The sequence below is a fragment of the Dipodomys merriami genome, unplaced genomic scaffold (genome assembly GCF_024711535.1).
Source record: "Dipodomys merriami isolate MVZ:Mamm:240054 unplaced genomic scaffold, mDipMer1.0.p SCAF_69, whole genome shotgun sequence".
Classification (NCBI taxonomy): Eukaryota; Metazoa; Chordata; class Mammalia; order Rodentia; family Heteromyidae; genus Dipodomys; species Dipodomys merriami.
The window spans coordinates 7,115,351-7,138,975 of NW_027206279.1; the positions used below are offsets into that span (position 1 = coordinate 7,115,351).

The following is a 23,625-nucleotide window of genomic DNA, read 5'->3' on the forward strand; positions in this document are numbered from 1 at the left end:
TTTGGGGGGGGGTCCGGTCATGGGGCCTGAACTCTGGGCCTGGGCGCTGTCCCTCAGCTCTTCAGCTCAAGGCTAGCACTCTACCACTTGAGCCACAGTGCCACTTCTGGCTTTTTTCTTTTTGCTTCTGTGGTGCTAAGGAATCCAACCCAGGGCCTCAGGCATGCAAGGCAAGCGCTCTACCACTGAGCCACCTTCCCAGCCCAATAGGTCATTCTTCATATACCAAAGATGCCAAAAAATAGCCATGCGAAGTCCTTAGTAGTAAAAGTCTCTTGACCCTGCCTACCCTATTTAACCTACACATATGATGGTGGCCTTTAATAGCAATATACAGTAAGCTTGAGAAGCTTTTAGCCATTCACTCATTAGTCATATCCTTCTCTAATTTTTGCTCTTACCTTGATCAGATTTGTGTGGTTAGATCAAATTTGTGTAGTCCTTGTGGATCAAGACACAAAATATGTGTTTGATAACTCAAACTGTACTGGCCACTCTCACAGGTTTGCACATGGCTCTGCGGTCAGAGCAGAGCATTATTTGCTCCTTCCGGCTGTCTAACATAAGGAGACCCAGCAGAGCTCTTCCTGATGTCTCTGAACATTACTTCTGGTAATACAGAAATTCTCAACTGGGCCAACTACAGGGTGGGGGGTGGGGGGGCTTTGGTGCGATGATCATGAGTTCAAGACCAGTACAAGTCAAGTTACAAAGACCCTATTCACAAACAAAAACAAAAGGGCTGGAGTCATAGAAACACTTGGCCTAACACGTGGTGGAGTATTTCTCCAACTTATTTGGGGTTCTGGGTTCAATCTCCAGTAAGAGGGAGAAAAAAGAATTCTAGCTAGGCACTGGTAGTTCAGACCTGTCATCTTAGCTACTCAGGAGGCTGAGCTCTGAGAATGCAGTTCAAAGTTAGCTGGGGCAGAAAGTCCATGAGATTCTCTAACCACCAAAAAGTTGGAAGTGGAGCTGTGGCTCAAGTGGTAGAGCACTAGCTTTGGGCAAAAAGCTCAGGGCCAGTACACATGCCCCAAGTTCAAGCTTCAGTACCAGTGTGCACGTGCGCGCGTGCAAGGGTGCACACACACCACACACACACACACACACACACACACACACACACACACACACACACACACACACACACACAAAGTTCTCATCTGGGCATGGCGGCACAGACCTATAATCACAGCACTTGGGAAGCTAAAGAAAACAATCACAAGTTTGAGGTTAGTAGTGACTTTTTTGGCCAGCATGGGCTATAAAGTGAGTTCCAAAGAAAAAAGTAATTTATATAAATAAAAGTAGTATAGTAATGGCTAACAATGTAGTTAAACCTTATATAAGTCTTATAAATGTTACATTTTAGAAACATACTTTCTCCTGTCTCCAGACCCACAGCCTAAATTGGCATTGAGCCCAGCATTTGTGTTTGGTGCAAATCTAAGCCATCCAACTCAACATCTGTTAAGTTAAAAAATAACAATATCCCAGCCTTGAACATTTAACAATCTAGAATAGAGGGATATTACCTGTCAACAAAAACTTGAAACTATCAAATAAGTAGATAAGAGTAAGGCAATATTGGCTTGATGTAGTCATCCACAAGCTTAGACACTGCCAGGAATCTGGTAGACTGAAGGAATCTGAGAAAAGTATGTGCAGTTTGTCTGAAATAACCAAAATGAACTGTGCAGTCCTCAAACATTGTGACCCTGAGCAGTGATGACATGTTAAGGTTACTTCTGAGAGAGAGTGACAGTGACATGGTAATTATAGTGGCTTGTCAGGGGGAAATGTGGCTGTATGACACGGCTTAGAACAAGCTGGGTTGTGTTATTCATGGGGGGTGCCATGGTGCTGTGTTTTGAATGTGTGTTATTTGCTGCTTTTTCTTGGTGTTTGCTAGCTATTCTACAGTATGAGTCATGCCTCTTTGTTTTGGTTATTTTATGATAGGGTCTCCATTTTTGCCAGGGCTAGTCTAGACCACATTCCTATTTATGCTTCCTGCCAAAGCTGGGATGACAGGTGCGTGCCACTGTACCCAGATATATATTGGTTGAAATGGAATCTTGTGAACTTTTTGCTCAGGTGAGCCTTGATCCCGTAATCCTCCAAACCTCAGCCTCCCAAACAGCTAAGATAACATGTGTGAGCCACTGCATCTGGCTGTAAGGTATTGAATATATTTTACCCAAATTTGAAGTTACAAATATTCATGCTGGACTGTCAATATAACGTAACCTATCTTACGCATTTTAATATACTGACTGCCCTGCTAAAATATTTTTAAGCTTAAGGAAGCTAACTTCTTAACAGCAACTTGAGGATAAAGGTTGTTTTACTGTCTTACCATCACTGAAGAGATGCTCTGTTCCAACATACAGCTGTAAAAGCTTTCCCAGCTCATATTGCGTCTGGCACTGCTGTGGCATAAGCTTTAATAGGAAACACATCTGATCCTTCAGCCATGTGACAGGAATGACAGGGAGGATGCTGGCAGTTGCTGTATCAAGCTTGGAAAACAACAGAGGCTTAGGGAGAGTGCTTCATAGGAACAAACAATCAAAACGTCCAAATTTGGGAAGAAGAAAGGCAAGATGTCCTGAGAAATGATCTCCTGTTCCTGAACAGAACCTGGGAAAGGGCTCAGGGTAGCGTCACACTTTCTGTGCTTCACAAAGCCCAGCTACAGTCAAATAACTGATTCAGCATTTTCAAGTATATGTTTTAAAGTCTCCGTTTAATGTAAAAGACCAATGTGGCAGACAGCAAAAGCAGACTCTCCCCCTGATGATCGATGTGAGAGCAGAGAATGTGCATGTGCCCTTGTCTTGTTTTTCACAGAGCACTTTTGGGATCTAAAAGGCAAAAATGCCAAAAACCCCAAGCAGGACAAAGATGCATCTTCTTTCCTACCTTAAAACTTCATTTTTCTTAAGGTTGATAAGCTCAGCATGATAAATAGGCCTGAGGAAAGTAGCTCAAAGTTAAAGACTAAAACTGACCCATTGTTTTTTCAACTTGCGGCCTTGGGATAACTATATAAGCACTCTACCACTTGAGCCACTCTTTCTGTCACTTGGGCAGAGACTAAAGCAGTACTGAACATGCTTAACAACACTGTTGGAACTGTCCCGTGTGTCTCCTCTTCTGCTGTCCACAGCAAAGACAATGGTATCTGATCAATGAATTTTTTCCTACTGTACTTGGCTCCAACAAAGTCTCTGTTCCTGAAAATGGATGACTTCTGTCCTTGCTTCTCCAGCTCAGGAATGGCTTAAGTGAATATGAACATAACCACTAGCCCCCTGCTTGCTCAAGACAGCCATACAGTCCATTTCAGATAAATAAGAACACTCCAACTTACAGTTTCAAGACTCTTCTGGAACTCCAGGAGTTTAGTTTGGGCATCCTTGTAATTCTTGAAGAACATACACAGTTCATACATCTCTAGCATCAGTAGTAATGGGGAATCCTTTGAGGAACAGTTTAAAATTAGAAAATTTTGAAGTTGGTATTTTCTCAAATGAAAAATGCCAAATGGGAGCACATTAAACGTTGTTAATAGCTTTTTAGAAGAATTAAGTTATACATATTAAGAAATGAAAGAAAGTTGCTTCTGGAAAGAAAAAAAAAAAAACCAGTATTCAAGCCAGGGACAGGTTCCCACAAATCCATTTCTTCTATTCTATGATGGACTGCATTGGCAGGATACACACCCACTAGGTGGGAGCGTGTGTCTAACAAACACTCCTGGAGAATGGGCTCCAGCAACACATCCCCCTACGGTTGCAGCAACCCACCCGTTCTATGGCATTCAGTGGGCGCTGCTGGGACAAAGTGGAAATTAAATGAGTTAAAAATTGTGAATTAAAAAGTATGAATCTGAACTATAAGTACACCACTTAGTAAAATCCTTTGCGGACTAGAGTGACCATCAGTTTATTAGTCTGTTAGAGGAAGTAACAGCACTTTGTAAAAGCCTCACATAGTTCTGTACAGCACTGTTATGAGAATTAACGAAAATAATCTATAGGAAGCACATCATTAAATGGGCAGTAGGGCTGGGGCTACAGCTGACTGGTAAACAATAAGGCCCTGGGCTTGGTACCCAGCATAGCAAAATAAATACATAAAATCAACAAATAAATGGTGGTTCTATCACCATTATCATCTGTTGGCTTAAAAAATTCAGGTATAGGGGCTGGGAAGGTGGCTTAGTGGTAGAGTGCTTGCCTTGCATGCTTGAGGCCCTGGATTCAATTCCTTAGCACTACATAAGCAGAAAAAGCCGAAGTAGAGCTGTGGCTCAAGTGGTAGAGAGCTAACCTTGAGCTGAAGAGCTGAGGGACAGCACCCAGGCCCAGAGTTCAGGCCCCACAACCGACAAAAAAAATAATATTCCAGATACAGTGAAGCACCATTGGCTCATGCTTGTAATTCTGGCTTTTCATGAGACTGAGACCTAAGAATGTGGTTCGAAGCCAGTCCAGGCAGGAAAGTCTGTGGGATTCTTACCTCCAATTAAACACCAGAGAGGGACAGGGGGAAGCATGAAGTGGAACTGTGGCTTAAAGTGTAGAGCTCTTGCTTTGAGCACAAAAGCTCAGGGACAGCTCCCAAGCTTTGAGTTCAAGCCTCAAGACTGGCACCAGTTTAAAAAAAAAAAATTCAAGTAGGAGAATAAGAAAAAGCCAACAAGGGCTGCAGTATTAAACACTGACTACCTTAAGGAAAAGCTGGAAACCTCGGATGAGAGTTCTGCTCTTCTGCCTTGACAATAATGTTCTCCAGACAATGGCAAGGTCCTCAAGGTCCCACGTGTGGGTCTCCACTGAGCCGTGAATGTGTCCCATTGCTAGGGTTGCAACACTGTTCTCCACAGAAGTAATGATCCAGACACAGAGACAAGAAACAGTGCTGGCATCCTGTCATTGACAAGAAATTTCCAAAATAAAATAACTTCCTAACAAATGCTATAGATGACTATTTTTTGTTGTTGTTGTTGGCCATGGGGCCTGAACTCTGGGCCTGGGCGCTGTCCCTCAGCTCTTCAGCTGTAGACTAGCGCTCTACCACTTGAGCCTCAGCCCCACTTCTGGCTTTTTCTGCTTATGTGGTGTTGAGGAATCGAACCCAGGGCCTCATGAATGCAAGGCAAGCACTCTACCGCTGAGCCATCTTCCCAGTCTATTTCTTCTTTAAAAAAAGTCATCTCACTTAGTTAAAATGGCTTAAAAAGCTTCTAAATTGATAAGACCAAGGACCTTTTAGTAAGACTGCCCTCCACCGTCTGCTGATTGAGGGGATATGACGAATGCTCTCTTTCCTGTTAAAGGTGCTAAAGGAGCAGGAGCCACAGTACTGACTATCTGAGCTTAATGAACACAAGGCACAAAGAAGTGCCCTAAATGGCTCAAAACCCAGGCTGCAGACACAAAGCTTCCATGCCTTGGAGATGTGCACTGTGTTGTCACCACCACCTGCTTCTGGCTGCTTCATGGTCCCTAACTGCTGTTTCTGGGGCTCTCTGGCTCCTTAATTCATGCTCTTCCTGACTCTCACCTGGAGACATGAGGCCAGAACACTGAGGATAGGCGCCTGCTGTTTCACGGCCTCAGCCAGGAGCCAGTGCCAGGAGTCTGGTGCCTCTGAGCACCGGAGAAGAATTGCAAAGAAATCAGTTGTCTCTTCTTTGTTCGTCTGCAGTTCCTCGAGGGGCTTGTAGGCTTGACTGCTGTCCACTCTACAGTTGGACACAAATGGCAACTTCTCAAAAGCCAGCCGTAAGTGGTCTTGAGGGACAGGGCTGAAGTACTGAAGAAGCGCTTTCACCTGGAATGCATGTTACATCATTAAAACAGCCAACTTTCCATTTCAGCTAAACGATGTTATTGAAAATCAGAGAATTATTCTTTCTTACTCAAAAGTACAGTCAGTGGTGACCACATAATTTTACAAAATGATCTGTTGCTTTAAAAAAAAAAAAAAAAGGCTCTATGTAGCCTAGGCTGACTGTAGTCAAATTTGCAATCCTCCCACCTCTGCTTCTTGAATGCTTGGATTATAGACATGAGCTACCATACTAGATTGTTCCTTTTATTTTGGTGTGCTGATCCTGGGGCTTGAACTCAGTACTTGGGTGCTATCTCTAAGCTTTTCTGCTCAAGGTTAGCATTCTACTACATAACAGCAACACTTCCAGCTTTTTGGTGGTTAATTAAAGATACAAGTATCCCAGGCTTTTCTGCCTGGCTGACTGAACCGCAAACCTCTTTATCTCAGCCTCCCAAGTAGCTAAGATTGCAGGCATGAGCCACCAGTGCCTGGCTGTTTACTCCTTTTTAATGCATATATGCTACTACTGATTCCAAAACTCAGGGCCTCTCTCACTCAGTACCATGGCTGGTATTCTACTCCACTAGCCTTGCCTCCAGTTCACTTTTTGTTAGTTAAGTAGAAATAAAAAGTTTCTTGGATTTGTCTGGCCAAGGCCAGCTCCAAACTTAGATTCTCCAATCTCAATTTCCTAAGTAGTTAGTATTACATAGTATTACATGCGTGAGCCAGCTTGTTTGTTTCTTTTAAGTAAATGTGCACATTCGGTCTGAAGCCACAGAAACTCAGAGCCTGGTGTTACCACCACAACTCAATAAGCATCTGGGCTGGAAGTTGGCTAAGTGGTAGATCATTTGCTTCACATGCATGAGGCCCTAAGTTTGATTCCTCAGCACCACATAAGCAGACAAAAGCCAGAACTGACAATGTGGCTCAAGTTGTAAGGTGCTAGCCTTGAGCTGAAGAGCTGAGGGACAGCGCCCAGTCCAAGTTCAGCCCCAACAAACAAAAAATAAAAAAAATAAAGCATCAAATCAAACAAGAGGTGGTGTCTACATGTCTACATAACAGAACAGTATTTTCTGAGAAGTATTCCAACTTCCTCTTGAGTAGTTGCAAACAATAATACTTTACCTCTTCCTGGTGGTAGTTATGTTGTTGGCTATAAACAATGAACTGCAGCCAATCATTTGCTTTGGCACATTCTCTAAGGTAAGACGTGCTCAATTTCATATTGTGGAGCCTGCAGAACTGTACCACTAGTGCCCACTGGTTGCTAGACTCACTGGATAATCTACAATTAGAATTAAGGATAGGGAGATAGAGATAAAGATCTTATTAAAATATGGCTCTAGCTTAAAACTAGAAAATTAGCAAATATTAGTCACAATGTATTCTCTAAGAGCCTTTCAACCAGGAGCTGGATGGGGCAAGGGTGTATGTTTTCAGCAGTACTTAGTATGTGTAATTCAATCCCCAGTGCCACAAAAACTTGTGGTGTTGGTCCTGGGGCTTGAACTCAGGGCCTGGGCCCTGTCCCTACGCTTTTCTGCTCAAAGGTAAAACCACTTTGAGCCACAGCTCCACTTCTAATTTTTTTTTGTTTTTTTTTTATTGTTACTTGATTAGATTTTCACAGAGTTTTCTGTCCAGGCTGGCTATAAACCACAATCTTCAGATCTCAGCCTGAGTAGCTAGAATTATAGGCCACTAGCACCTGACTCACAATTAAAAAAAAATTAAAAAGCCTTTTAACAAATACCAAATATTTATTAGGCTATTTTTTTTGTGGGGGAGGGGGGGAGAAACTCTTGCTTTTAGAGCAGAATAGCCTTCTTAGCTCACTGGCACAGTTTGCATACTCTAATCATCAAACAAGTACATATTCTAGCTATGTTTCCTCCTTAGGAGAACTGAAAAAAAAAATAGTCAACTTCCGTGAAGCTTCATTTGATTCTATGACTCACTTTATAAAGTGCCTGCCTGCCCTGGCAGATACCTAGGCCTCCTCCTAGGAGGACACATGTTCTGCTACAGTGACAGGACTGTGTTCCTAGGAGCAGAGCAGATAGAAAAGAAGGCATGATGTTCTGTAGACAGGTATTATCAGCTATAAGACATTACTTAAAATCAAATTTTCTGAGGGCCATTCTATATTTTCTGCAACATGTAACACTTGAAATACTTCTATGACCTGCAGAATTGGTAGAGGTGGCAAATTTCTTGACTGTCTCTAAACAAAGAATCACTACTGGCAAGATGCAACGAAATATCATTCTCTGTTTCTTTAGTGTGTGCTGAATAATAGATGAGTAATCACACCTATAGGGATCTTGGTAAAAACTACCAGAAGTATTATCAGGAAGACTAGGCAATCAGGAAGATGTTTGGGACTGCACTCACGAACCTCTTTATTTCCTGCTGCTGAATACTGTTCCAAGTACCTTCTTCTAAGAGAACAAGAAGTTCTTCTGTGGTTGCCTTTTCACCATCTGCCAGTTTAGATAATTTTTCAGCTTTAAGAAACACAAACAACAAAACCATGAGTGGGGCACAGTGGTACAAGCATATAGTCTGGGTTACTCAGGAAGCTCATCGTCAGTCATCTGAGCCTAGACACTGAAGGCCAGTCTAAGCAACATAGTAAGATCCAATTAAAAACAAAAAAAAAAGAAAGCTGGGCACCGGTGGCTCACGCCCATAATCCTAGCTACTCAGGAGACTGAGAACAGGATCGTGATTCAAGCCAATAGAGGCGAGAAAGTCCGTAAGACTTTTTTTTTTTTTTTTTTTTGCTGGTCATGGGGCTTGAATGCTAGGCCTGGGCGCTGTCCCTTAGCTCTTCAGCTCAAGGCTAGCGCTCTACCACTTGAGCCACAGCCCCACTTCCAGCCTTTTTTCCTGCTTTTGTGGTGCTACGGAATCAAACCCAGGGCCTCATGCATGCAAGGCAAGCACTCTACCACTGAGCCACCTTCCCAGCCCCTCCATAAGACTCTTATCTCTAGCATTTCTGGTGAGAAAACCAGAAGTGGAGCTGTAAAGCCTTGAGCAAAATAGTTCAGGGACAGCACCCAAGCCTGAGTTTAAGTCCCACAACTGACCAGGAAAAAAAAAATTATATGTGTGTATATGCATACACACACAGTGTATATGCAGTCAAGAGAAAACAGAATATGGAAAACTGGAAAGTGTGGCTCAGGCCATTTAAATGTAAAGTACCCAAGAAAGTACCAAAAAGAACAAATATATACGCTGTGAGAAAAGGAAGAAACAGGGCTGGGAAGGTGGCTCAGTGGTAGAGTGCTTGCCTTGCATGCATGAAGCCCTGGGTTCAAGTCCTCAGCACCACATAAGCAAAAAAAGCCAGAAGTGGTGCTGTGGCTCAAGTGGTAGAGCGCTAGCCTTGAGCTGAAGAGCTGAGGGACAGCGCCCAGGCCCAGAGGTCAGGCCCCATGACTGGCAAATAAAAAAAAAAAAAAAAAAGAAAAAGAAAAGGAAGAAACAGGAAAATAACTTTCCCCCCAATGACTCATAGTTCAGTGGGATCTTCACATCTGTTGCCCTTTTCCAAATTTTAAAGCAAGCTGTATAAAAAGAAGGCGCCATACCTAGAGACTCTATGGTAACAGTGTACTGAGCCGCTCCGTTTCTACACCTGTAGCCCACAATTACATTTGCCACTTTCATGTCAACTCTGAGCTTGAGGCTGTCAAGACCAAGCAATTCTAAGAAACAAATGCAGGCAGCTCCGACTGCAGGTATGTAGAAGGAGGACAGCCCTAGCGTATAGACTTCCTTGCCTACTTGCTGGGTCCTGAAAAAGAAATTAAAATCCTATCAGCAGACTAAAACTTATTCTCACCAAGGAAAGGAAATGACATCAATGATACACAGAGAACTAGATGTGTGTTTTCATTCCCTCCCCCTTCTTTCTCATACATAGGCATTTGGGTTCCAGGTAGCTGCCTACATTCCCGTAGGACTGTCTTCTCCTAATGACCTATTCATAAGTCCAAAGTATTCCTTCTTCCAGTTTCACCCAGAAAACATGGAAGAGAATTTCAGAAACACTGCCACTATGAAAATCATCAACACAAGCTAAGGAGAAATTTAAGAACATTTAAAGTGTGATTATTTTAAAGCACATCTTAACTAAAATGTACATCGTAAGCATAGAGGATATTTCCTAAAAGATTCCCAAGATTTTGTCAACCATGTTTGCTCTGCAGAATAGGTAAATTAGAGACTACTACCTTCCCATTTACCTTTCAAGTCATTTGACTGTTTTGCCATAAAATGCATTACTTCACTACAAAACAGGCCAAAAAAAAAGTACAGTAAGTCTATACTTACACATCAAATAGTATTTGATTCTTATGAAATACTTCTCCAAACCCTGTTCTTTAAAAAAAATGAATTATAACTAGGAGCCAGTTACTCACACCTGTCATCCTAGCTACTCAGCAGGCTGAGGTCTAAGGATCTGAGCAGACAAATCCTTGAGATTCTCAACTCCACTAAAAAGCCCAAAGTGGAGGTATGGCTCATGTATAGCACCAGCTTTGAATGAAAAAGCCAAGCCAAGTGCTCCAGACCATGAATTCAAGGTTTAGTATTAGCACACACAAAAAAGTCAAATTAGCTAGGCACCAGTGGCTCACACTTATAATTCTAGCTACTACTGAAGATCACAGTTCAAAGCCAGCCAGGGCAGGAAAGTTTGTGAGGCTCTTATCTCCAATTAACCACCAGAAAACTGGAAGTGAAAACTATGCCTTAAGTAGTAGAGTGTTAGCCTTGAGCAAAAGAGCTCAGGAACAATGCCCAGGCCCTGAGATCAAGCCCCACAAAAACAAAACAGAAAAAATTAAATATGTAAGTAAGTAAAAGATCCTAATTGCAAAGTTTATGTCCTATTACAACCAGCTGTACTCAGCCAGATATGCCCTTTTTCTCCCACTTTTTGGGGTATGTGCCAGTATTAGGGCTTGAAGTAGGGGCCTTAGCATATTTCTCAAGGTTAATGCTCTACATTTGAGCCACGGCTCTGCTTATGACTTTTTTGGTGGTTAATTGGATATAAGAATCTCATTGAAGGGGCTGGGAAGGTGGCTCAGTGGCAGAGCGCTCGCCTTGCATGCTTGAGGCCCTGGGTTCGATTCCTCAGCACCACATAAGCAGAAAAAAAAAAGCCGGAAGTGGCGCTGTGGCTCAAGTGGTAGAGTGCTAGCCTTGAGCTCAAGAGCTGAGGGACAGTACCCAGGCCCAGAGTTCAGGCCCCAAGACCGGACCCAAAAAAAAACCCAAAAAACAAAGAATCTCATTGAAGCTGGGCGCTGGTGGCTCACACCTGTAATCCTAGCTACTCAGGAGGCTGAGATCTTAGGATCACGGTTCAAAGTCAGCCCGGGCAGGAAAGTCCATGAAACTCTTATCTCCAATAAACCACCAGAAAACCAGAAGTGGCACTGTGGCTCAAGTGGTAGAGCACTAGCCTTGAGCTGAAGAGTTGAGGGACAGCCCTCAGGTCCAGAGTTCAAGCCCCATGAGTGACAAAAAAAACCAACAAAAACTCATGGACTTTCCTGCCCTGGCCAGCTTTGAGTTTCGAGTTGCAAACATGAGTCACCAGTGCCCCGCCAGATATACTTCTTTACAGAATATAATTAAGTCAGGCACCAGTGGCTCATGCCTGTCATCCTAGCTACTCTAGATCTAGAAGATTACATCTGAAGCCAGCTTCGGCAGGAAAATCTACCAACCCCATTTCCAAAAGAACCAGCAAAGAACTGGGCTGGAGATGTAGTTCAAGTGATAAGCTCCAGCTAAGCAAGCCAAGTGGGAAAGAGCCTTGAGTTCAAATCTCAGTACCAACAAAAATAAAAAAAGAAGAGAGTACAATTACATTTTCAAATACTTACAGCTGTTTGGGAGCCTTGCTCTTAATTAATTCCTGGACCAGAAAAGTACCAAAGGCAAATGATGGGCGTCCATGATATAAATAATAAGTAAAATTTAGACGTTCCATTATAGCGTATTTATTCACCAGCTCAGGACTAGAGAAATGTGGGAGATGACTCAGCGTATCTGTTGGAGAGAATGAAACATGGACCAGATGTGCTCAAGGTAGATTATGTGGTAAAAGGAAACTGGTTGCTGCAATCATTTTACACCACTATCACACTTGTATCACAACAAACCAGTCAAAACACAGTAGCTTTATTTTAGTTCAGTGTACAGACTTAGTCCTCATTTTTATGGGTAATCCCCATTAAAATGAAGGGGCTCTGAAGTTGCATCTCCCCCATTAAACCTACTTGTAATTCTATCTGCTTTTGTTTTATTTTTCCCAGATTCTCTTAGGATCCACAATTAGCTCAGCAGAGCTCTGTCCCGTCCTTTTTAGACTTTTGCTCCTCATAAGTAAAATAGCACTGAGCAAGATCACTGAACCTTCAAGGCTGATATGCTGCATGATTTTTTGTCATGGCATCTTCCTCCTACCACAGTTGTGGTTTGGTCGAGGTCTGTTCCACTGCCGGTGGAGCTGGGTTAATGACTACGGCAGGTGTGCAAGGATTTCTGGACTTCCTAGATGAAGTGTCACATCTGTTTCAGGCGCCAATGAGGAGAATCCTCAGTCTCTGAAACATCCCTAAACCCACACAACAGCACTTAAAGAGAAGAAAGAGAACATGCCTTCTTCACCTTTCTGTTCTCATGTACCGTGCAAAGCACTCAAGATGCCAGCTAGGTGATAGGGTTGAAGCCATGATGACAGGGGATTCTGTCCTATATTTGATAAACGATTTACCTTCATAATGGCAAGAACCCTTTAGTTACAAAATCTTAGTTACCAAGTCTCTGCTAATTGCACATACATCAGAACATCCATTTTCATAATACACTAAGAGCTACATTTGGTCAGTAATTGACAAATGTTTATTACACTAAGCTCTGGGAACAAGATAAATTCAATACCTCGAAATGTGAACTTCTAACGAGGCACCAGTGGCTCATGCCTATAATCCCAGCTACTCAGGAGGCTGAGATCTGAGGATTACGGTTCAAAGCTAGCCTGGGCAAGAAAGTCGGTGAGACTGTTATCTCCAATTAACCACCACAAAACTGGAAGTGGAGCTGTGGCTCAAGTGGTAGAGCACTCACCTTAAGCTCAAGTGCTCAGGGATAGTGCCCAGGCCCAGAGTTCAAGCCCCAAGACCAACAAAAAAAAAAAAAAATTTTTTTTTTTTTTACCTTCTAAGACAGATACATTAAAAAATTCATTTTTAGGGCTGGGAAGGTGGCTCAGTGGTAGAGTGCTTGCCTTGCACGCGTGAGGCCCTGGGTTCGATTCCGCAGCATCACAAAAGCAGAAAAAGCCAGAAGTGGTACTGTGACTCAAGTGGTAGAATGCTCGCCTTGAGCTGAAGAGCTGAGGGACAGTACCCAGGCCCAGAGTTCAAGCCCACGACCAACAAAAAAACAAATCATTTTTAAAAAGATGGCATGGGAGCCAGGCACCGGTGGCTCATGCCCATAATCCTAGCTACTCAGGAGGCTGAGATCTGAGGATCATGGTTCAAAGCCAGCCCAGGCAAGAAAGTCTGTGGGACTCTTATCTCCAGTTATCCACCAGAAAACCAGAAGTGGTGCTGTGGCTCAAATGGTAGAGGGCTAACCTTGAGCTGAAGAGTTGAGGGACAGCACCCAGGCCCAGGGTTCAAACCCCACGACCGACAAAAAAAAAAAAAAAAAAAAAAGATGGCATGGCACAAGCCCATAAACCCAGCATGAAGCAGAAGCAGGAGAACACAAATTCAAGGCCAGACTGTCAATAATAAAAAATTAGATAGCTCAATGGTAGAGTGTTTGTTACACACTACACACACACACACACACACACACACACGCATCTGCTTGTGCACAAATACACACAGAAGTAATTTGATTTTAGGTATGTCAATATACTTGAAATACACTTGCATATAGAGTATGACATATTTTTACTTCTACGTACAAATTACTAGTCAAATAGAGCAATATAGATAATAGCATCACAGGCAACATGTCAAAGGCTAAGCCTGAATGCAAAGCTAGAAGAAAAACAAATAGCTGAGTTCAAGAATGACACAACACTCAAAATTCCTATAGTATATAGAGAGAAATGTGTGGGGCAGCTGGTACTCATTTCATGAAAGCTTTACAAATGCCTTATTTCATTTCACTCTCTCAGTAACATGTACCATGAGCACTGTGCTATTAATCTTATTCAGAGAAGTGACAAAAGGTTAAATTTCTTGCCCAAGGCCATAAAGGTATTATTTAGCAGAGCAAGAGTTTAATGTCAATACTAATAGTAGTAACCTTTATGATACTATACTGCAAAGAAAGGGATTTTTTTTGGAAAGCTATAATATAAACAAGTACATATATTTCCCAGCAAGTTTAGCACTAGTAACCTAATATACTGACTTTGAATTCACAATACATTTTTCAATTAGTATCCCGTGTTTCCCACTGAAATGTGCTTTTCTTTTAAAAATAGAAGCACATTTGTTAGTATCTACCTTCCACACTACTAAAATGCTTCTAAAGTAAGAAGTTCTCATAATAACTTACCTCCTATGGCTAGTGTGTTGGCAGACTGCCAGCCAAACAACCTGCCAGGATCAAATGGCGATAAGGACTAAAAATGAGAAAAAGTCAGAGTTAAAGGTCACTCATTCAAAAATAAATGACATAAAAGGCGATGTGTTTTCCCTTCTTGAACAAAATGTAAAAAACTTATTGCAGCTAGGCGTCAGTGGCTCACACCTATAATCCTAGCTACTCAGGAGGCTGAGATCTGAGGACTGAGGTTCAAAGCCAGTCTGGGTAGGAAAGTGTGAGACTCTTATCTCCAATAAACCACTCAGAAAACTGGAAATGGTACTGTAGTTCAAATGGTAGAGTGCTAGCCTTGAGCAAAAGCTCAGGGACAGTGCTCAGGCCCTGAGTTCAAGCTCCAGGACTGGCAAAAAAATAAAAATGTGTAAGTCTCTAGGTTTGATCATTAAATTTTTTTTTGGTCATGGGGACTGAACTTGGACCCTGAGCTCTTTTGCTCAAGGCTAGTCCTCTACCACTCTAATCTCCAATTGACACTCCAATTAACTGCCAAGAGTCTCTTAGACTTTCCTATCCCAGCTGGTTTTGAACTGGAATTCATAGATCTCAGACTCCTGAATAGCTAGGATTTCAGGTGTGAGCCACCAGCACCTAGCACTCTATAATTTTAATTTTTGGCCAATCCTGGGGCTTGAACTCAGGACCAGGACACTGTCCCCAAGCTTCTTTTGCTCAAGGCTAGCACTCTACCACTTGAGCCACAGCACCACTCAGCCTTTTCTGTTTATGTGGTACTGGTGAATCGAACCCAGGACTTCATACATGCTAGGCAAGCACTCTACCACTGAGTCACCTACCCAGCCCTCTAAATATTTTTGTTGTTCTTGTATGGGCTTGAACTCTGGGCCTGGGTGCTGTCCTTGAGCTCTTCATATCAAGGCGAGAGCTCTACCACTTGAGCACAGCACCACTTCCAGTTTTCTGTTGGTTAATTGGAGGTAAGAGTCTCACGGATTTTCCTGCCCAGACTGGCTTTGCACTTCAATCTTTAGATCTCAGTCTCCTAAGTAGCTAGGATTACAGGCATGAGCCACTGGCATCCATTTTTTTTTAAAAAACATCTATCACTATATAGTAAACCTACTTTAGAACCAGGAGCCAATAGCTCATGCCTGTATTCCTTAACTACTTAGGAAGCGGAAATCTAAGGATCACATTTTGAAACCAGGTCAGGCCGCAAAGTTTGTGAGACTCAACTTCAATCATCCATTGAAAAGCCCTAAGTGGAACTATGGCTTAAGTGGTAGAGCACTGGCTTTGAGCAAAAAAATGTAGGACCAGTGCTCAGGCCCTGAGTTTTTAAGCACAAGTATGTGAACAAAACAAAACAAAAAAAGATTTTGTACCTTTATAGAATTATAGAGCATATAAGAATGAGTATGTCAGAGGAGAAAATGGAAATACCTTTGAACTGAGAAATGAGCAAAAGAAGGTGTTCTTTTTTTTTTTTTTTTTTTTGGGTCCGGTCGTGGGGCCTGAACTCTGGGCCTGGGTGCTGTCCCTCAGCTCTTCAGCTCAAGGCTAGCACTCTACTACTTGAGCCACAGCGCCACTTCCGGCTTTTTTCTTTTTGCTTATGTGGTGCTGAGGAATCGAACCCAGGGCCTCAGGCATGCAAGGCAAGCACTCTACCACTGAGCCACCTTCCCAGCCCCAAGAAGGTGTTCTTGACTGAAATCTCTAAGCAGGCTTTTAGGAATCTCTTTAAAATACAAGCAGAGTTATAGGTTGTGTGCTATATCATACCTACATTCTACTTTACCATGTGTAAATCATGCTGTATGCTAAATGTCCACCATTTAAAAGATGCATATGAAAAGAAAACTGGCTTTCTTTTTTTTTTTTTTTTTTTTTTTTTTTTGTCGGTCGTGGGGCTTGAACTCTGGGCCTGAGCGCTGTCCCTCAGCTCTTCAGCTCAAGGCGAGCGCTCTACCACTTGAGCTACAGCGCCACTTCCGGTTTTCTGGTGGTTTATTGGAGATAGGAGTCTCACGGTCTCTCCTGCCCGGGCTGGCTTTGAACCGCGATCCTCAGATCTCAGCCTCCTGAGTAGCTAGGATTACAGGCGTGAGCCACCAGCGCCCGGCTAAGAAAACTGGCTTTCTAAACAAAGTACCTGAATGAGGTGGTAGAGTGTAATATCAGGTGGCAGAACAGTAGGAGAAGTGCACTGTGGGAAGAGAGCAGTTTTGAGCTTTGGGTAAGGAGTTAAGGCCATCTTCAGTAGCTGGGGATCCACTTTCTTTGAAGAGATCTCATTTTCTTCACTCTGAACAACCTATTAAAAAAGAGATCAGACATAATGTTTAGATAGTAAATATTTTTAAGGATTTACAGACTATTTACCAACACAGATGATTCCTACTAGAGTAACATTGGTAAAAATAGTACCAGGTTAATAGTTCAAAAGCAAACTAGCTGTGTGACTTTGGACTAGATATTTATATATCAAGCCTGTTTCCATTTGAACAAAATTAGGAAGATGAGAGAGATAATCCATTGCTTTCAAACTATATGCTTTTGAAAAAAAGACTGTTACTATAACGCTTAAAATATTCAAATATTAAACATCAAGTATTTTAAAATATTTAAAAACTACTAGATGATTCCTATATCCTTCCTTCTCAGCTGATATAATTTTGAGTCTTAATTTCTGATGGGTGAGCAAAAGCAGAATCTAAAATAGATTATGTTAACACTAGCTTGGCAACATGAAACTTTTGAAGATTAGATGAATGATACCCTCAAATTTCCTCCAACACAGGGCTGGGAAGGTGGCTCAGTGGTAGAGTGCTTGCCTTGAATGCATGAGGCCCTTGGTTTGATTCCTCAGCTGGTGCTGAAAAAGCTGGAAGTGGCGCTGTGGCTCAAGTGGTAGAGCCCTAGCCTTGAGCTGAAGAGCTAAGAGACAGTGCCCAGGCCCAGAGTTCAGACGGCATGACCAACAAAAACAAAAAATTTCTTCTCACCAAGCACACGTCAAAAAGCAAAAAGGAGCACTTTTCAGTAAGGCCCTCTAAAGAATTTATATGGGTAGCTAGAGCTTATGCTTTAATTTTTTTACCTCTTTAAAACAGGAAAACAACAGAATAACTCATCAGCCACAATAAATCTAAAATATACTTATTCCTAGAGGCAATCAGACCCTGACTCATTCTACCCTGTAGACAAACTGGAGCTCCAAAAACGTTAATAGGGAAAAAGAATCTCTATAATGCACTAGCTCCCTTTCAATTTAGGATGTAAAAATAATTTTTTTTTTTTTTGGGTCCGGTCATGGGGCCTGAACTCTGGGCCTGGGCGCTGTCCCTCAGCTCTTCAGCTCAAGGCTAGCACTCTAACCACTTGAGCCACAGCGCCACTCCCGGCTTTTTTCTGTTTGCTTATGTGGTGCTGAGGAATCGAACCCAGGGCTTCAGGCATGCAAGGCAAGCACTCTACCACTGAGCCACCTTCCCAGCCCCTAGGATGTAAAAATTGTTAATGCTCATTTTATGTTCTTCAACCTAATAAAATACTTCAGTGATTATATTTTAGCATCAAGTGAGAGCTACACAATCCAGATATTTCTGCTGAACCTAAAATCAGTTCTATTTCGCCATAATACATAAAAGTGCTATCCATACCTGGCTGACCCCCCCAGGAGCATACATTGTAGTAGCAAGGGCCAGGAGGGTATGCCCTTCCAGTAGCATACTGCTTACACTGGCCTGATTGGTGGGAATCAAAATCTGAGCATTTGCAAGGCTAGCCTGGAAGATCAGTTTGGGATCTGGAAAATAAAAGGGTAATTTTTTTGTCTCCTTAAAAGGGATAAATACTAAATTAAAGGGTACATTGTTCTAAGAAAGGAAAATAACTTTGTAAGTTTAAAAGCAATAGAAATATATCACGAAGGAAAGGATGATTTGTATTTAAAAAAAAAAGATTTCAGGCAAAGAAAACAGAAAGGTAACACTCAGTAGGGTGATATCTGAGGATCCTGCTTCAAAGCCAGCTCGAGCAGGAAAGTGTATGAGACTCTTATTTCCAATTAACTACCAAAAAGCCATGAGTGGTGCTGTGGCTCAAAGTGGTAGAGCACTAGCCTTGAATAACAAAAAATCAAGGACAGCACCCAAGCTCTTAACCCAAGCCCCAGGACTGGCACAAAAAAAATAAAAAATACAGAGTAATGCAAAACTGGTTAGGCACCAGTGGCTCACTCCTGTAATCCTAGCTACTTAGGAGGCTGAGATCTGAGGATTGCAGTTCAGAGCAAGCCTAGGCAGAAAAGTTCTTGAGACTTCTCTCCAATTAACTGCCAGAAAACCAGAAGAGCTCAGGGACAGCCCCCAGGCCCAGAGTTCAAGCCCCAAGACCAAAAAACAAAACAAAAAAAAATATATTGGTCAGAACTCCAGTGGCACAATCGGTTAGTGCATAGTACTTAAAAGAAAAAGCCTGGCATGGGTGGCTCACACCTGTAATCCTAGCTACTCAGGATTTGAACCCAGCTCAGGCAGGAAAGTCTGAGAAACTCCTGTCTCTACTAGACTACTCAGAAAAATCTAGGAAGTAGCACTGTGGCTCAAGTGGTAGAGCATTAACCCTGAGCATAATAAGGCTCAGGACAGCAAGTGCCCAGGCCCTGAATTCAAATCCAGGACCAGCAAAAAATATATACAAAAATTATAACAAATGACAATCTCAGGAAGTAATGATCTTAACAAGGAGTTTATACAAACCAATGCCAAAAATACTAACAGCCAAATAGATTCAATAACCAATTTCAAGGAAGGAAATAATGCAAAATGCCTAACTCATCAAAAGAGTTCACTAGCAATGAAAAAACTTCAAACAGATGCCATGAATCAGTTATCAAATCAGCAGTAATTTTTTTTTTTTTTGTCGGTCGTGGGGCTTGAACTCTGGGCTTGGGCGCTATCACTGAGCTCTTCAGCTCAAGGCGAACGCTCTACTGCTTGAGCCACAGCGCACCACTTTCGGCTTTCAAGTGGTTTATTGGAGATAAGAGTCTCACAGACTTTTCTGCCATGGCTGGCTTTGAACGGTGATCCTCAGATCTCAGCCTCCTGATAAGCTAGGATTACAGGCATGAGCCACCTCAGATCTCAGCCTCCTGAGTAGCTAGGATTACAGGCGTGAGCCACCAGTGCCTGGCATCAGCAGTAATTTTTAACACTAGCTAAGTTCTTAAGTTAACAGATATTTTCTGTCTGATTGTAACCAGACCAAGGATCTCAGAAGCTACCTTAGAGGACACAGCAATCCTATGTATTTTTTTTCATTCCATCTGGAACTCCTTAACAAAGGATTCAGGGGGTATATGCTTAGCAAATGAGAGGCCCTCCATCCTCATACTGCAAAATAAACCAATAAAAACAATAAAAGTTTCCTAATAGCCAGGCACTGTTGGCTCACACCTATAATTTGAGCTATTCAGAAGGCTGAGATCTGAGGATCACAGTTCAAAGCCAATTAACCACCAGAAAACCAGAAGTGGAGCTAAGGCTCAAAGTGGTAGACCAGGGCTGGGAAGGTGGCTCAGTGGTAGAGCGCTTGTCTTGCATGCATGAGGCCCTGGGTTCAATTCCTCAGCACCACATAAGCAGAAAAAAAAAAAAGCTGGAAGTGGCACTGGGGCTCAAGTGGTAGAGCACTAGCCTTGAGCTCAAGAGCTGAGGGACAGTGCCCAGGCCCAGAGTTCAGGCCCCACGACCAGACCAAAAAAAAAACAAACAAAGTGGTAGACCACTAGCCTTCTGAAAAAGAGCTCAGGCTCTGAGTTCAAGCCCCACAACCAAAAAAAAAAAAGATTCCTAAGAAGATATGTGGTAAGATAGGCTGTGGTAGGAAAAGGGAACATAATTCATAAGCTCTCAGCCCCAAATCTTGCTTTTTTTGATGGCAAGAAGTTAATATTTTTTGATCTGTTTCATAAGTGTGAGCCTGGATTGCTGTCAGATATATGACTATAATCAAATGATTTAAAGAGTCCACAGTTACATTCAATAAACCCATTACCTAAAAAGAAGGTTTTTGACTACAATATATTCATACCTGTTAAATTACTGGAAACCTGTCGACACTGGACTAAAAATTCAAACCAAGGGTGAGCTTCATGTAATTCTTTCTTTTCCAAACAGGGACAATTTTCAGGACTAAGTCTGTATTTAAAAAAAAAAAAAAAAAAAGCAAAGCAAAAGCAAATAATACTTCTTTGGTAACATACTTGATATGACAGACAGAATTGTTTGCATTAAAAAAAGAATCTTGACATTCAGGAGGATGATACAGGAGAATCATGAGCTACATAGTAAGAACCACTCTCAAAAAACAAAAAGAAAAAGAAAAAGTCTTGGTATTACAAAATAAATTTAACACAAAATATTCCCATTTTTTGTATTTTATTTTACATTTTCTTTATGATCTGAAAGAGAACGTTTTTAGAGATTTTAAAGAATGTGTTTAATACCATGATGAAATTTTACCAACTCTAAGAAAGTTAACAGATACCTTAAACTTTAAGATACTATATATACGGGGCTGGGAATGTGGCTCAGTGGTAGTGCTTGCCTTGCATGCATGAGGCCCTGGGCTCGATTCCTCAGCACCACATAGCAGAAAAAGCCAGAAGTGGCACTGTAGCACAAGTGGTAGAGTAGCTAACCTTGAGCTATAGAGCTCAGGGACAGTGCCCAGGCCCAGAGTTCAGGTGTGTGCACGTGCATGTGCGTGCGCGCACACACACACACACGATACTATATATATGAACATATTGAAATAAAAAGATACTATTTATTTGAGGGGCTTTTACAATAAAAACTTTTTAGCATTTTCAACCTTAAGTTTTCAAAAACCTTTACAGAATTACAGCGAGACTAAAACTAGGCACTTAAGGCTCAGAATCAGTCCTTTGAAAATAAAGATTTAAAATTTTCCTGTTGCCACAGTAGCTTTGGAGAAAACAATTCCATGTCTGGGCTGGGAAGGTGGCTCAGTGGTAGAGTGCTCGGCTTGCATGCATGAGGCCCTGGGTTCGATTCCTCAGCACCACATAAGCAGAAAAACCTGGAAGTGGCGCTGTGGATCTAGTGGTAGAGTGCTAGCTAGCCTTAAGCTGAAGAGCTGAGGAAAAATGCCCAGGCCCAGAGTTCCAGCCCTATGACTGACAAAAACAAAACAGAACAATTCCGCGTCTAAGAAAGACTCAATGATAAGGACCAGAAATCTATTGTTTGAATTGCTAGTCTTTCCTACATAAAACCTTTTTCAAAAAGTGTTCTCTCCACGTACTAGTGATTCACGCCTGTAATACTAGCTACTCTAGCTACTCGGGAGGTCAAGATCTGAGGATAGAAGTTTGAAGTCAGCCCAAACAGACAAGTCTCCTCAGCACCACATAAGCAAAAAGAAAAAAGCCGGAAGTGCCGCTGTGGCTCAAGTGGTAGAGCGCTAGCCTTGAGCTGAAGAGCTGAGGGACAGCGCCCAGGCCCAGAGTTCAGGCCCCACGACCGGACCCAAAAAAAAAAAAAAAAAAGTTAAAAGGATGCTTCAGAATTAGTATCAACAAAAATCTCATATGCATTTAGTTTAACATGGTACTGAACTGTAAGTACCCAGTATTGAGTTGAGAGAAAATACTTGAAAAGATCATGGGGCTGGAGGTGTGGCTCAAGTGGTAAAGGGCCATCTGAGCAAACGCAAGACTGTGAGAGTTCAGTTCCTAGTACCGACAAGTAAGTAGCCCCAAAAGATCAGTATTCCTCATGTGAATGCTTAATATTTTCATAAAACTCAAAAGAAATATGCAAAGTGTGAACAGTCAGCTTTCAGAACTCACTTGTAATAGTCAAGATAGACATAAAGAAGATGCTGCAGACTATGCTCCAAACAGTAGCGAATGAAGTGAGAATGGAAATCCCAACCTTCTTTGGACTGGTAGTTTTGAACGGGGAGTGAATCTTGTATTACACCCCCAATACGGCTTAGTCTTAGGAGGAAGAGTTCAAAATCTTCTAGTTCAGATGGAAGAAAAATCCCATTCCTGTGAGGCAAGTTAAAGTAGAACAAGTCAGAAAGTTGACAGGCTCAGAAGAGACCAAAGGGTGTCCGTTATTTAAAAACTATTTACAAATTAAGGCTGCCATTTTTAACTTTATAAATATGCTCAGAGACACATTTATTTGTCTTTTCTGGTTCCCTGCAGAGGTCATTATGACTTCATGAAAGGCAGCAATTATAGCCTTGATATTTGGGTATTTCAAAAACCTAAACTAAGCTCACCAGCTCTCTCCTTCGCTCTCTCACTCCCAATCTCTGTCCAAAGCAGTGTGGCAATTGTAATTAACTCTGAATCTGAATTTTCCATGAGCACTGAAAAATTCATCAACATTTTCTCTGCAATTCAGTTATACAAAGCGCAATAAGTACAATGATAATATGAAGAAGAGTGGAGACAGTCACCAAGATACCTCATGGAGGGTCCTCCTCTTAGCTCTAGCCATTTGCTCTTATAGCCCCACTGACAACAATTTTACATCAATACACAATGTTTTGGGAAGAATCTACATTTAGAATCTGTATTTAACTCTTGCTGCTCTTTTCTAGCTCTATCTCTCTCGCTGCTCTTTTCTAGCTCTTTCTCTGCTCTTTTCTTGCTCTTTCCTCTCTCTTTCCTCTCTTTCCCAGCTCTTTCTCATTTCCAGGCCTTTCCCAGCCACGTGGAGTGCCAACCTTGCCTGGTCCCAGCAAGTCTACTGAATAAACCTACCCCTTACCTGAAAAAAAAAAAAAAAAAAAAGAATCTGTATTTAAGAGCCTATTCACCACCATATAGTGTTAAATTATGCAGATAACTTTAAAACATCAGTTTATGACAACAATAAACAACAGTGTAAACTTTCTAATATGAAATGATACCAAACTAGAGTTATGGGCTTTCAAAGGAGAATTGTGTACACATGAGTGCGTGCACACATGCACACACACCTGCGCACACACAATATGGCATTAAGATCAAACATAAGCAGGGCCTGGCTCATGCTAGGCAAATGCCCTACCATTGAGTACACCCTCTTTACCACACCATTTTTTAAG

At 42.0% G+C, this 23,625-nt stretch overlaps 1 protein-coding gene across 2 annotated transcripts in view; it reads right to left on the reverse strand.

Annotated features, from left to right (window-relative positions):
• Positions 1–23,625, reverse strand: part of Spg11 (SPG11 vesicle trafficking associated, spatacsin) — a 59,486-nt gene that overhangs the window by 12,672 nt on the left and 23,189 nt on the right. For both annotated transcript variants that reach the window (XM_070005991.1, XM_070005992.1), the window contains 13 exons: positions 22,370–22,573; positions 20,587–20,693; positions 18,150–18,295; positions 16,640–16,801; positions 14,476–14,542; positions 11,775–11,940; positions 9,462–9,667; positions 8,258–8,366; positions 6,985–7,144; positions 5,578–5,847; positions 4,740–4,940; positions 3,380–3,487; positions 2,363–2,525 (listed from right to left, as the gene is read on the reverse strand). In XM_070005991.1, the coding sequence (XP_069862092.1) occupies positions 2,363–2,525; positions 3,380–3,487; positions 4,740–4,940; positions 5,578–5,847; positions 6,985–7,144; positions 8,258–8,366; positions 9,462–9,667; positions 11,775–11,940; positions 14,476–14,542; positions 16,640–16,801; positions 18,150–18,295; positions 20,587–20,693; positions 22,370–22,573 (2,069 nt within the window). The remainder of the gene's footprint in view (positions 1–2,362; positions 2,526–3,379; positions 3,488–4,739; positions 4,941–5,577; positions 5,848–6,984; positions 7,145–8,257; positions 8,367–9,461; positions 9,668–11,774; positions 11,941–14,475; positions 14,543–16,639; positions 16,802–18,149; positions 18,296–20,586; positions 20,694–22,369; positions 22,574–23,625) is intronic.